This window comes from Chlamydotis macqueenii, chromosome W (assembly GCF_036417535.1).
Source record: "Chlamydotis macqueenii isolate bChlMac1 chromosome W, bChlMac1.mat, whole genome shotgun sequence".
NCBI classification, from domain to species: domain Eukaryota; kingdom Metazoa; phylum Chordata; class Aves; order Otidiformes; family Otididae; genus Chlamydotis; species Chlamydotis macqueenii.
Window position 1 is genome coordinate 37,347,811 of NC_141592.1, and position 12,552 is coordinate 37,360,362.

At 40.8% G+C, this 12,552-nt stretch overlaps 1 protein-coding gene across 1 annotated transcript in view; it reads right to left on the minus strand.

Annotated features, from left to right (window-relative positions):
- Window positions 1–12,552, minus strand: part of LOC147596674 (guanine nucleotide-binding protein G(q) subunit alpha-like) — a 205,711-nt gene that overhangs the window by 63,208 nt on the left and 129,951 nt on the right. The window contains exon 3 of the mRNA XM_086769728.1: window positions 8,900–9,054. Coding sequence (XP_086625854.1) covers window positions 8,900–9,054 — 155 coding nt within the window. The remainder of the gene's footprint in view (window positions 1–8,899; window positions 9,055–12,552) is intronic.

A 12,552-nucleotide genomic window follows, 5' to 3' on the forward strand; every position in this document is an offset into this window, starting at 1 on the left:
TGGTTAACAGATACTCCTGTCTGAGTCGAGCTTTGTATAAGTGGAAGGACCATTCCCTCTTATAACATGGGGGAAGGGATATGCTTATGTCTTTACAGGAGCAGTAAACAAGTGGATCCCTGTCTGTATCATCTGCGGGTAAGCCTTTCAGAACATGTTTGGTTGACCTGCCAGATACCGGTAGGATGGCAACTCTGTGTAAAACAGCAGCAACCACGAGTGCTGAGTGCTAAACTACAAAAGATGGAACTTTTTGGGATCAGTAAAGATGGACTTCTGTCTATTTTTTTTAAACTATTCAGGAGCTAAAGTTTCTAGAGGGGTAATGATTGTAAATGCTTTAAGAAATATACATTGCAACGACACAGCATGACGTAATCATGCGAGCACATATCAAAATCCAGACAGCATAAAAGACCTAAACGAAGCATACATAGCATTCAGTCTGGTTGCCAGGATAATACAGAGTTTTGGAAACTAAGTAAAATTATTGCTGCTTCAGTCTTTACACCTGGTGTGGCAAGTGCCTAGGCGTTAACTACGCTAAATAAATTGGGCTGTTGCCTTGCTAAGCAAATAAATGCAACTGCATCAGCACTATCAATGCTGCTAACTGATGTAGATTCTATACACTATGCTACTTTACAAAACAGAACCGCTGTTAGCCTGCAGAGCACATATTTGACAGGCCTTGTTGCATGCGCTGGCCACGCATGCAGCAACGTGTGGTCAGGCCTTGTTGTATGCACTAGCCATGCATGCAGCAACACCTAGTCAGGACTCTTCCACTGAATCTGCTGAGGGTATAAACAGAGGTGGCTCGGAGCGGAGGAGAGAGGACAGACCCAGAGCACACTTTATTTACAACAGGGGACGCCCTGAAGGTGCTCCGCCTGCCTCCCTTCTCTGCTCTGACCCGGCTGATAATCATCCTCTTGCTCAGCAGTGTCTTTGGCATAGTTGGGTTAGTAACAGAATAGATCAGCAATAGATTTTTTATTATTAGCACAAAATCATGATTGTCAGGATTTTGATGGGCTTTGCTGCATGAATCTGTCCGATTATTCAGAATCTATTCACAAAGTATTCAAAACTTGCAAAAAGGAGTACTAAAACAGCAACAAAGTGATGGTTTTGATATATTCAGAAATCTTTTGGTGACTTGATATAAGCTTATTACTAATAGCTATAGGATGCTTATTCATTCCTTTTATATATGTATTTTGATCTATATTCTGTGTCTTAAAATGTGTGCAGACTTTAATAGATAAAGCGTTGAAACAAGCCTCTTCTCATAAACAAAGAAGGGGGAGATGTGGTATTTCGCTGAGCCAGTATGGTATCAGTGAAAGCACACCGACCTTGGGGGAGGAATGCAATCATGCTCTCAGGAAGAAAGCCATGGAATGAGAAGGGAAGCTTTAAGATACAAAACACTGTTAGCAGAATTTATGGCTTGTTTCAACAGAGGCCTGCAGAAAACTAGTAATTGCTCTTATAGATAAGAAAGTTACTGGAGTTGTTATATCTATAATAGTAGAAGAATGTTATAGTAGAAAATTACTAGAAGGTAGTGAAACTTAGCTTTGCTTCGTAATCGTGAATATGTATAACATGTGATCAGTAATTTTATTAACTAAGCTTGTGTGTGGCATAACTGGGTGGTTGCTGTCCTTGGTTAAAATCGGAATTGTGATACTAAGCATCATACTAGGCATAATCATTAACATACCATGCTTGCAAAAAATGATTAACAACTCAATACAGACAATCTGGCTCATAAAAAAAAAAAAAAAACAAAAAACAAAAAACAAACCAAAACCAAAACCACCCAAACAGAACAAAACAAAACAAAACAAAACAAAAAATTTAGTAGAGGCCTACATGAACCTAGTTGATACCATAGTAAAATAAGGTCAGGAGTACCAAAAAGGGCCATAGGAGGACCATGTTATTTTGGAAATTGATAATGTTTGCTCCATCTATGAGAACATTACGGAATCATACTCGAGCAAGAAGATCGCTAAAAGTATTGACTCCCCATTGTGACGGCAATTTAACCCTGTTGGGTACAGCTGAGCGGATAGCATTATCTTTATTTGTTCCTTGGGCAGCAACTGCAAAAACTTTAGCTAACTTAAATAAATTAGCTTGTTGGGCACAAAAGCAAATGAATTTAACCTCTAGCATGTTATCAGGATTATTAGAAGACATGGATAGTATGCGTCATGCTATTTTTGCAGAATCTAACAGCCATTGATTTTTTGTTATTAGCGCATGGACATGGATTTGAAGATTTTGAAGGCATGTGTTGCATGAATGTTTCTGATCACTCTAAGTCGATACGCTATCAGTTGGCAGAGTTACGACGCAACATGCATGCAATACAAGTGGAAAGCAGGTTAACAGACTGGTTGAAATCCTTGGGGGTCACAGGCTGGCTAAAAGATTTGATAGTTTATGGGTTGGTATTATTGATGGGTTTGCTGTTGACACTGATGATTTTGGGGTGTATTTTAAAATGCTTTGTGAAAGCTATGGAATGTATGATGAAAGTGGGTCTGGATTGTTCAAAACAAAAAGGGGGATTTGTTGGATACCTGGAGTACCAGGGGCACTTAGTGAACAATCCAGACCGAATGGAATTGTTATGTTTGTGAGCAGCAGGCCTCAAGGACATCACTGAAGCTGCCTGTGAGAAAGTACTGAAGCTGCCTGTGAGAAAGTACTGAAGCCACCTGTGAGAAAATAATGAGGCCGCCTGTGAGAAAGTAATGAAGCTTCCTGTGAGAAAGTAAACGAAGCAACCCTGAGAAGAAGGAAAACAGCTGGCATACGTGACTGGGGGCTGAACATGAAGCAGGGTGCAGGTGGAGAGAGCCGTGCGTGTGAACATAGAGACTTAACGAATCATATTTTAGTTAGGAGCGCGTGTATGATATAGTTAGCCAATTAGTAGAGAGCTTGCGTATGATACGGAATTAGAAGGGCTATGTTAACCGGGATGTATCAACAATAAATTGGCATTTGCTTGATCATATTGGTCGTGTGCAGTGTCCATGACTTCCGCGTCAGCACCTTTCTCCATGGTGATCCACTTGCCTGGGTGATATATAACATCCTCCTTGAAGGGATACTTTTCCTTCATGTCTGACAGGAGTCACCTCCATAGGCTGAGGGCTTGTGTCTTTTTTCCAATTGCCTTGTCAGTGTCCCCTTCCCAGCTGCTTTGCTTCCCTAATCTCTAATTCCAAGCTACTGGCCCTGTTATCCCAGCACTGGAGCAGTCAGGTTACAATGTGCTTGCATATCTCACATCTCACTCAGGGATAGGGATTGGGTTATTATCTCTGGTTCTGCCTCTTCCTCCTGTTCTTGTGATGACTCTGGTTCACTGTCATCCCTCACTAAGCGAACTGATTTTTTTGTATGTTTCTTCTTCTGTATAGGGGCAACTGATACTGGCACAGGTTGGTTCTCTAATTCAGCTGTGGTGTCTGTTGCAGAGGTTTGAGTAGCCACAGTGCCTGTAGGTCTCTTTTCCCTCTCATCCCCTTGAGGGTGCTACATAATATTGAGCAGTATTTGGTAGATAGCGGCCAGGGCCCAGCACAGTGTGGTAAGTTGTGCCTCTTTGGAATAGCCACAGCATTTTGCCTTCAAATATTCTGTCACTTCATCAGGGTCCTGTAGTTGTTCAGGAGTGAAATTCCAAACCACTGGAGGTGAAAAGTTCTCTAGGTACCTGCCCATCTTCTCCCACATGCCATGCCACCCAGCCTCAGGGCAGATCTCTAGGTGGTATTCCTGAAATGTTTTTTTGTAAGCCTAGACAAGACCTGGGACACATTCAGGAGACATAGCAATAAGAGCATGCTGGCTTGAACGTTCCCAGGATGTTCAAAGTTCTCAAAAACTGTTCTAACTAGCCTGGAGGAGAAAGAGGAGGTGAAAGAGTGGGGGAAATTATCCCCTTCTATCTTCCCCATACATTAAGTGTGATTATTAATGAGTTCTGAGAGAAGGCGCCTGAGGTACAGACATGACAGCAATGTCGCATACAGATACCAACTTAATGTCATGGCCATTGTCGTAGTTCAGCTCAGATCAGGACCAGACTACGCAGTCTCTCTTTCACTCCCCCCACCCTCTGAGAGAATAGGGGGAGATGATATAAGAAAAACGGCTCAAGGTTTGAGATAGGGACGGGGAGAAATCCTTAAAATTACCGTCACGGGCAAAACAGACTCAACTTGGGGAAAACTATTCATTTATTTCTAAAACTAGCAGGAGAATGAGACAGAGAACAAGATAACCTCCCTCCATCCCTCCCTCTTCCCAGGCTTAACATTATCTCTACTACCTTCCCCCCTCCGAGCGGCACAGGGGGGAAGAGGGAATGGGGGTCGCGGTCAGTTCATCAGGCGTTGTTTCACACCGCTGCTTCGTTGTTGAGGGAAGAACTCCTTGCATTCCTCCTCTGCTCCAGCGTGGGGTCCCTCCCATGGTCCACAGTCCTTCGTGAAACTACTCCAGCGTTGGTCATCTCTTCCATGGGGTGCAGTCCCTCCAGAACGGCTGCCCCAGAGGGCCCTCCATGGGCCACAGTCTCCTTTAGGCCTCCACCTGCTCCGGCATGGGGTTCTCCACGGGCTGCAGGTGGATCTCTGCTCCTCCGTGGACCTCCATGGGCTGCAGGGGGACAACCTGCTCCACCATGGTCTTCACCACGGGCTGCAGGGGAATCTCAGCCAGGAGCAGCATTACTCCTCCCCCTCCTTCTTCACTGACCTTGGCGTCTGCAGCCGTTCCTCACAACAGGCTGGCAGACACCTCTCAGGATCCTTTTTACATCTTATTCACTTCTCATCTCCTCTCCACTTCTTGCAGCCAGGCCGGGCCGAGTTGGGCCCAGTCGGCTGCCCGGCAGGAGGCCAGAGGGTGAGGCCTGCAAGGCCCACAAGGCTCACGCCTCCCCCTCTCTGTCCCTGCTCATCTGCTTCACATCTTCTCTCCTTTTTTTTTTTTTTTTTCTGTTTTCCCCTTCTTAAATACGTTATCGCAGAGGCGTTATCACAGAACATTCTGCTACCAATTGGCTTGGCCTTGGCCAGCAGCGGGTCCACCCTAGGACCGGCCGAGTCCACTGAACAAAGGGGAGCAACTTCTAGCAGTTTCCTACAGAAGCTACCACCTTAGGCCCCCCCTCACTAAACAAAATCAGAACAGCCATTGATGTAATCATATCATAAGTCAATATTACACACAGTACAGCAAAATGATAATCCTCATCATTCTCCCCAAGGTGATAAACAGCACTGCAGGGAATACATAATACATATAAGGATTTACATAACACAACCATGTGACCAACCAAAGCAACATTGTGACTAGTGACTACTTAGCAAATATAATAAGTGCATATAACAAATTTTGTTTCAACTCGCTCTATTCAGATCTGTTGTTATGTCAACCCTTTGAGCCCCATGTTGGGTGCCAAAAAGACTGTCATGGTTTTAGCCCCAGTCAGTAACTAAATACCACACGGCTGTTCGCTCACTCCTCCCTGCAAGTGGGATGGGGAGGAGAACTGGGAAAAAGAAAGGCAAAACTTGTAGGTTGGGATAAAAACAATTTAATAGGACAGCAAAGGAACAGAAAAACAAGAAAAAAACCCAATAACAATAATAGAATATGCTAAGCTCATGATTCACACCACAGTTGCTCACCACCTGGAACCTGATGCCCAAGCAGTGATCCTGGTCTCTGGCACCGTTCCCACTTTATATACTGAGCATGATGTCGTACGGTATCAAATATCCCTTTGGCTAGTTTGGGGCAGATATCCTGGCTGTGTCCCCTCCCAGCTTCTTGTGAAAATTAACTCTATCCCAGCAGGAACAAGGCAATCAGTCATCGGGCAGTGAGAAATGGTGCATCGTTCTTTTTGTATATTCTATTATCATTATATTTTATTATTATTATTATCAGTATTTACATACATTATTATTATTGTATTTTCCTTTGCTGTGCTAGCAAACTGTTTTTATCTCAAAACATGAGTTTTTCTTTCTGATTCTTTCCCCTATCCCACCTGAGAGGTGAGAGAGTGAGTGAGCGGCTGCATGGTATTTAGTTTCTGGCTGGGGTTAAACCATGAGAGAAACAACAACAGAAACAAAATACAGAGAAAGATTTAGAAAGACTATGTGTACTAATGGTGAGGAGAAAAAAAAAGCAACACAGGGAATAGATTAAAAATACTACTGTAAAAAAGCTGGGGGAAAAAACCTGAGAAGACTAAAGGAAAGACTCATGCAAGGGATGAAGGAAGAAGCAGCTTGAGATTGACACTTATGCTTCAAAACATATACAAGAGATCTGGTGGACAACAAACTATTGTTTTGGTTTTATATATCAAGTCAGATGAAATTACTGAAGTCTCACCAAGTCAGTGAGCACTGGATGCTTACTTCCTTCTAAGTGCTTTGTGAATCCCAGTAGTAAATTTCAAGCATTATATTTTGCAGATCTGTGACATAGGGACTTAAACCTAGGAAATTGTGTTTAGATGTTTTATCCCTAAACATGTGGAGTGTAATTTTAAAACAATGTTTGTTTAGTTTCTGCTAATTGCTTTTCCTGGACTTACATATGTAAAGAAACTCTACTTGCACACATAAATATATGGGAGGCTCATATAAAGACTCATATATTGATTCATAATTCTAATGTTTTATTACTTATTCTAAAACAATTTTTGCAGAACTCTACAAAATTAACTATAATTAAAATATACAAATATGCAATAAATCATGTTGTTAAATGGTTATGCATGTTGAGCTTTAAAAATAACCAATCAACTAGTACATTTACCATTTGGAAGAAAATGTATGAACAATTTGTTTCTATAGCTCCTTAATGATCTATACTATTTTAATACTACTAATTTTAATCCCGAGCAGCGATCGCGGAAATGAAACCGAGCAGCAAGCAAGGAGCAAAAAAGGGGGCCAGCAAGCTAGAGGGAACGATGCCAGTGAGCGAGAGAGAGGGATGGATGCCAGGAAGGCAGATACCTGCCCTGGCCAACCCCCACTTATATACTGAGCATGACATTTATGGCATGGAATACTCTCTTTGGCCAGTTTGGGTCAATTATTCTGTCTGTCTTTCTCCCAGCTTCCTGCATCTGCACATGAGCGAGACTTGGAAAGCCGGACAGTGTCCTTGGTCTCATTCACAACAACTCATATCATCAGAATGTTTTTATCAACCTTCTTCACACACGAAATCCAAAACACACTGGCTACTGAGAGGAAAATTAACTCCATCCCTGCCGAAACAAGGACAGTACCCTAAAGATTATCACTTATATGTAATTTCCTATGATTTTTAGCTTTCTTACCACTGAAAAATAAAACACAATATTGTATATTTAGGGACACTGAGAATCGATGCAATACAAGAGAGATTCTACTGCACTTCGCACCACTGAGCACCAAAATATGCATATACAAATAATAAAAGTGGTAGATTGGGAAGGTAATCAGCCCTACAGGACAGAAGATAGCATAGGACAACAGGAACCCTGTATATGGAGCTGATAAAGCAGAAGCAGAATGTGGTGTGGTAATAACAGAGCGTCAGAGCAAATCTGAGCAGACCTAATTCATGCACTAGTAGCTCTCTAGCTGCCTAAATTGCATCAGCAAGATATTTTTAAGTTTGTCTTGACTCAATCATGTATAAACGATTGTGCTAGATAAGGATCCTCAGACTACTGTGCAGATAAATCTCACCCCAGACTTCTGTTATGTGTATGGCTATGTTCCATTTACTTTAATGAGACTTTCATGGTGCCCTTCAGTTTCTTCTGTGCTTTCCTCAATGAGAGGCTTCCTTTCATGCCAATCTGACATGGAGACCAGAATGATATAATCAGATTAATTTTCATAGCTAATCTAAAAGTTCCAGTGGAGACCATGGAAGTTTTTGCCACAGCTTTAATAACCAAGTATGCTAATTCTTTTTCTAGCAGGCAACACTGAAAGGTCATCCTCCTATACCGTCATCCTTTTTTTTTTTTTAACAGATGAAAAATTTTAACAGAGCTATATAGTATATTCCTCAGAGCAACTGAATTTCTTGGAGTCAACATTTAGACAGTCCTCAGGGTCCAATGTTAAATTCCACAGTTATTTTATCAGAATTCTGCGACATGAGAGTACATGTGTATCATTCAAGACCAAGTTTAGTCACATATGCATTTTTATTGTTGTTGATCTATAACAAATAGGATTTAACTTAAAATGGTGGGGGTTTTTTTCACTCTTTACAAATTGTAGTCTATTTTCAGTTATGTGTTTGCCTTCTTGGCAGTCATATTCTTTCAAGATTAGGTCTTGTTTGTACAAAAGAAAGGCAGTTGAACAAAAGACAAGAACACTTGCTTGGTGCTATTTACCTCATCACCAGGACCGCAGAAGAGAAAGGGAAAAAGGGAAAGAAAAGGGAAAAAGGGAAAAAACTGTGAAAATAGATGTTCTAGGGCATTATAATTTTTATTAATTGCATGGAGGTCTACCCTTGATTGCACTTCCCTAGTAATAAACTTAATGTAAGATTTCAAGTTATTATAGGCTTATGTTTTGGGAAACAAACACACATATAATACTAAACTAGATACACTACCTTCCTTACAGTAGTCTTTACATTCCAGTTATTAAGTGTATGTTTGTGCTGAATATGCATGCACACACAGATACTTGTACATACACACACAAAATCTCTACATGTACGTATAGAAAAATATAGTATAAATAGTATAGTATAAAAAGATAAAAAGTAAGAATTATAGAAAATAAGATACAGTTGTTTGTAACCACTATATACTTACTATTTAGTTGAATCTGATAACTGATATTCTCGTCGTCTATCATAACATTCCTGGATTCCAGAGTCATTCCATAAACTTCTTATCGCATCTACATAGGGGTTCTCAAAAGTTGATACCTTCTCTACATCAACTTCTCGAACTAAATGTGCATGAGCCTGATTTGAAACAAAGAAAATAAGAAAATTTGCTTCATTTTCTATGTTTACAAATAGTTCATATACAGTGAATGTGATTAACAGGAATAATTTTTTCAGACTGGTCATCTCACCAATGTGAAGTTATGAATGAATGATGATAGGGTGTATACAAACTAAGAAAAATAGTAATAGGAATGATATGAGAGAAGGTGAATTAATAAATGTGTATATGGGCCCTTATTTCAGAATAAGATTATCCTAATCCAGTATTATTTAGCTGAAATGGATAAAATGTTCACATTAACATTTATATTTAGTTAAGCTAATTTTTAAGAAAGCTTTTATCTTTCAGGTACAATTTTAGGACATATAATATACCTGCTTTTTAAATGATAACCAGTTAACCAACTTGGCAGAGTTAGACTGATGAGAGCAGAAAGATGGGGAGGAGGGAGGAAATTTGTCTTTTAAAGAGATTTATTTATATGTACATGCACTAAGAGAGAAAAAGAACAGATGAAAACTTAGTCAAGCAAAAAGCCCAAGGGATTCTATTCTCAAATCTAGTCTGCATTTCAGACTAGACACATTTCAGCACGGACACACACTTCTTTCCATTCTAAATTAGGTAAATGCATACAGAAAGGACTGGTTTTGTTCTTTTTAAAGTAATTTATCCTGTTTACACACATACAACCCATCATCTCCCCTTTTTAAACAGTACAGGAGAATGCTACTGCTCATTACTTAACAAAATTTTATACCTGCAACTATGATATACTCACATGGAAATCAAGAACTCCAAGTTCAATGTGAAAAATGTTTGGTTTTGAGATATGGAGAATATATGCTCTCTATTATAAGAACCCATGTCTCCATGTTCTAACAAAGTATATTTTCTTCTGGAACATCACATCCACCCATCCCAAAACTGGACAAATCATGAAGGGTCTCTACTGTCTCATGACAAAATATAAAAATATGGTATTCTACTAAGCACAAGTAGATACTCTTGTCAAACAAAAATATTTTTTCTTCCAAAAGATCTTTTTTTTTTTTCTCAAGCTCGGTTATGTGTTCAATTGGCTTTGTATTCTTCCAAAAGAATGATGTCCCAAATATTTGCTCACTACTTATGACAAACTGATACAACAATATATTCAAATAATATTTATTTTTATTATTCTTGAGCTCTGAAATTACGGTCAGTTGATATAAAAATGCTAACAGAGGTAAAAGACTGACTCAGTATTCAAAAGTTGCTCTTAAGCTTTAATCAGAAATTAATCATAACTGAAATATTTCTCTAATAGTTCTCCTAACATTCTCTAACAGATGCTCAAGTATTCTACATCAGCAGTACAGATAATCATAAAAGGTAATTACTTTGTTCAGTTATACATTTAGACGTATAATTACTACAAAATGGTCCAAGATTTTAAATTTTTTTATTTACCTGTATGTCCTGCCCTACAACTAATATAACGTTGCACTATGTGGCAAAACTTCGGAAATAAACTCTGACATACGTGCACTGGTTTTGTCAGAGATGGAGTTAATTTTCCCCTTAGTAGCCAGTGTGTTTTGGATTTCATATGTGAAGAATGTTGATGAACACCCTGATGATATGAGTTGTTGTGAATGAGACCAAGGACACTGTCCGGCTTTCCAAGTCTCGCTCATGTGCAGATGCAGGAAGCTGGGAGAAAGACAGACAGAATAATTGACCCAAACTGGCCAGAGAGTATTCCATGCCATAAACGTCATAAGTGGGTGTTGGCCAGGGGGGGCATCTTGCTCCTGGCATCGCTTGCTCTCTACCTTGCTGGCTTGCTTTCATTCCTTTGCTTGCTATTCGGTTTCGTTTACATGATTGCTGCTCAGGATGAGCTATATTAGTCATTGGGACATCGACTGGTGAGAAATTGTGTATTCTTCATTTTGTATATTTTAATATCCTTATATTTTGTTATTATCAGCAAATTTGCTAACCCTTTATCAGTCCCATATGGCCAGTGAAAAAATCTAGTGGAGAGTAGAGAGTAACAGTGGACTATCATGACCTGAATGGAGTTGCGCCACCACTGAGTGCTGCTGTGCAGGACATGCTAGAACTTCAGTATGAACTGGAGTCAAAGGCAGCCAAGTGGTATGCCACCATCGATATTGCCAATGTGTTCTTCTCCATCCCGTTGGCAGCAGAATGCAGGCCACAGTTTGCTTTCACTTGGAGAGGCATCCAGTACACCTGGAATCAACTGCCCCAGGGGTGGAAACACAGCCCCACCATTTGCCATGGACTGATCCAGACTGCACTGGAAAAGGGTGGAGCTCCAGAACACCTGCAATACATTGATGACATCATCGTATGGGGCAACACAGCAGCAGAAGTTTTTGAGAAAGGGGAGAAAATAATCCAAATCCTTCTGAAAGCCGGTTTTGCCATAAAACAAAGTAATGTCAAAGAGCCTGCACAGGAGACACAGTTTTTAGGAGTAAAATGGCAAGATGGACATTGTCACATTCCAATGGATGTGGTCAACAAAATAACAGCTATGGTTCCACCAACTAACAAAAAGGAAACACAAGCTTTCTTGGGTTTCTGGAGAATGCATATTCCAAATGTTGGAATGGTATGGTTGTAAGCCCTCTCTAGGAAGTGACCCAAAAGAGGAATGATTTCAAATGGGGCCCTGAACAACGACAAGCCTTTGAACAAATTAAACAGGAGATCATTCACGCGATAGCCCTTGGACAGGACAAGATGTTAAAAACATACTCTACACCACAGATGGGGACAATGGTCCTGCCTGGAGTCTCTGGCAGAAAACACCAGGGGAAACTCGAGGTCAACCCCTAGGATTTTGGAGCCAGGGATAGAGAGGATCTGAGGCCCACTATACTCCAAGCGAAAAAGAGATACTGGCAGCATATGAAGTAGGTCGAGCTGCTTCAGAGGCAGTTGGTACTGAAGCATAGCTGCTCCTGGCACCCTGCCTGCCAGTGCTGGGCTGGATGTTCAAAGGGAGGGTCCCCTCTACACATCACGCAGCCAATGCTACGTGGAGTAAATGGGTCGCACTGATCACACAGCGGGCTCGAATAGAAAACCCCAATTGCCCAGGGATCTTGGAAGTAATCACAGACTGGCCAGAAGGCAAAGATTTTGAAATGCCACCAGAGGAAAAGGTGACATGTGCTGAAGAGACCCCACCATATAATAATCTACCAGACAATGAGAGGCGATATGCCCTGTTCACTGATGGATCTTGTTGTATTGTAGGAAAGCATCAAAAGTGGAAAGCTGCTGTGTGGAGTCCTACAAGACAAGTTGCAGAAGCCACTGAAGGCCAAGGTGAATCAAGTCAGTTTGCAGAGGTGAAAGCCATCCAGCTGGCTTTAGATATTGCTGAAAGGGAAAAACGGCCTGTGCTTTATCTCTACACTGACTCACAGACAGTGACAAATGCCCTATGGGGGTGGTTAAAGCAATGGAAGCAGAGGAACTGGCAGCAC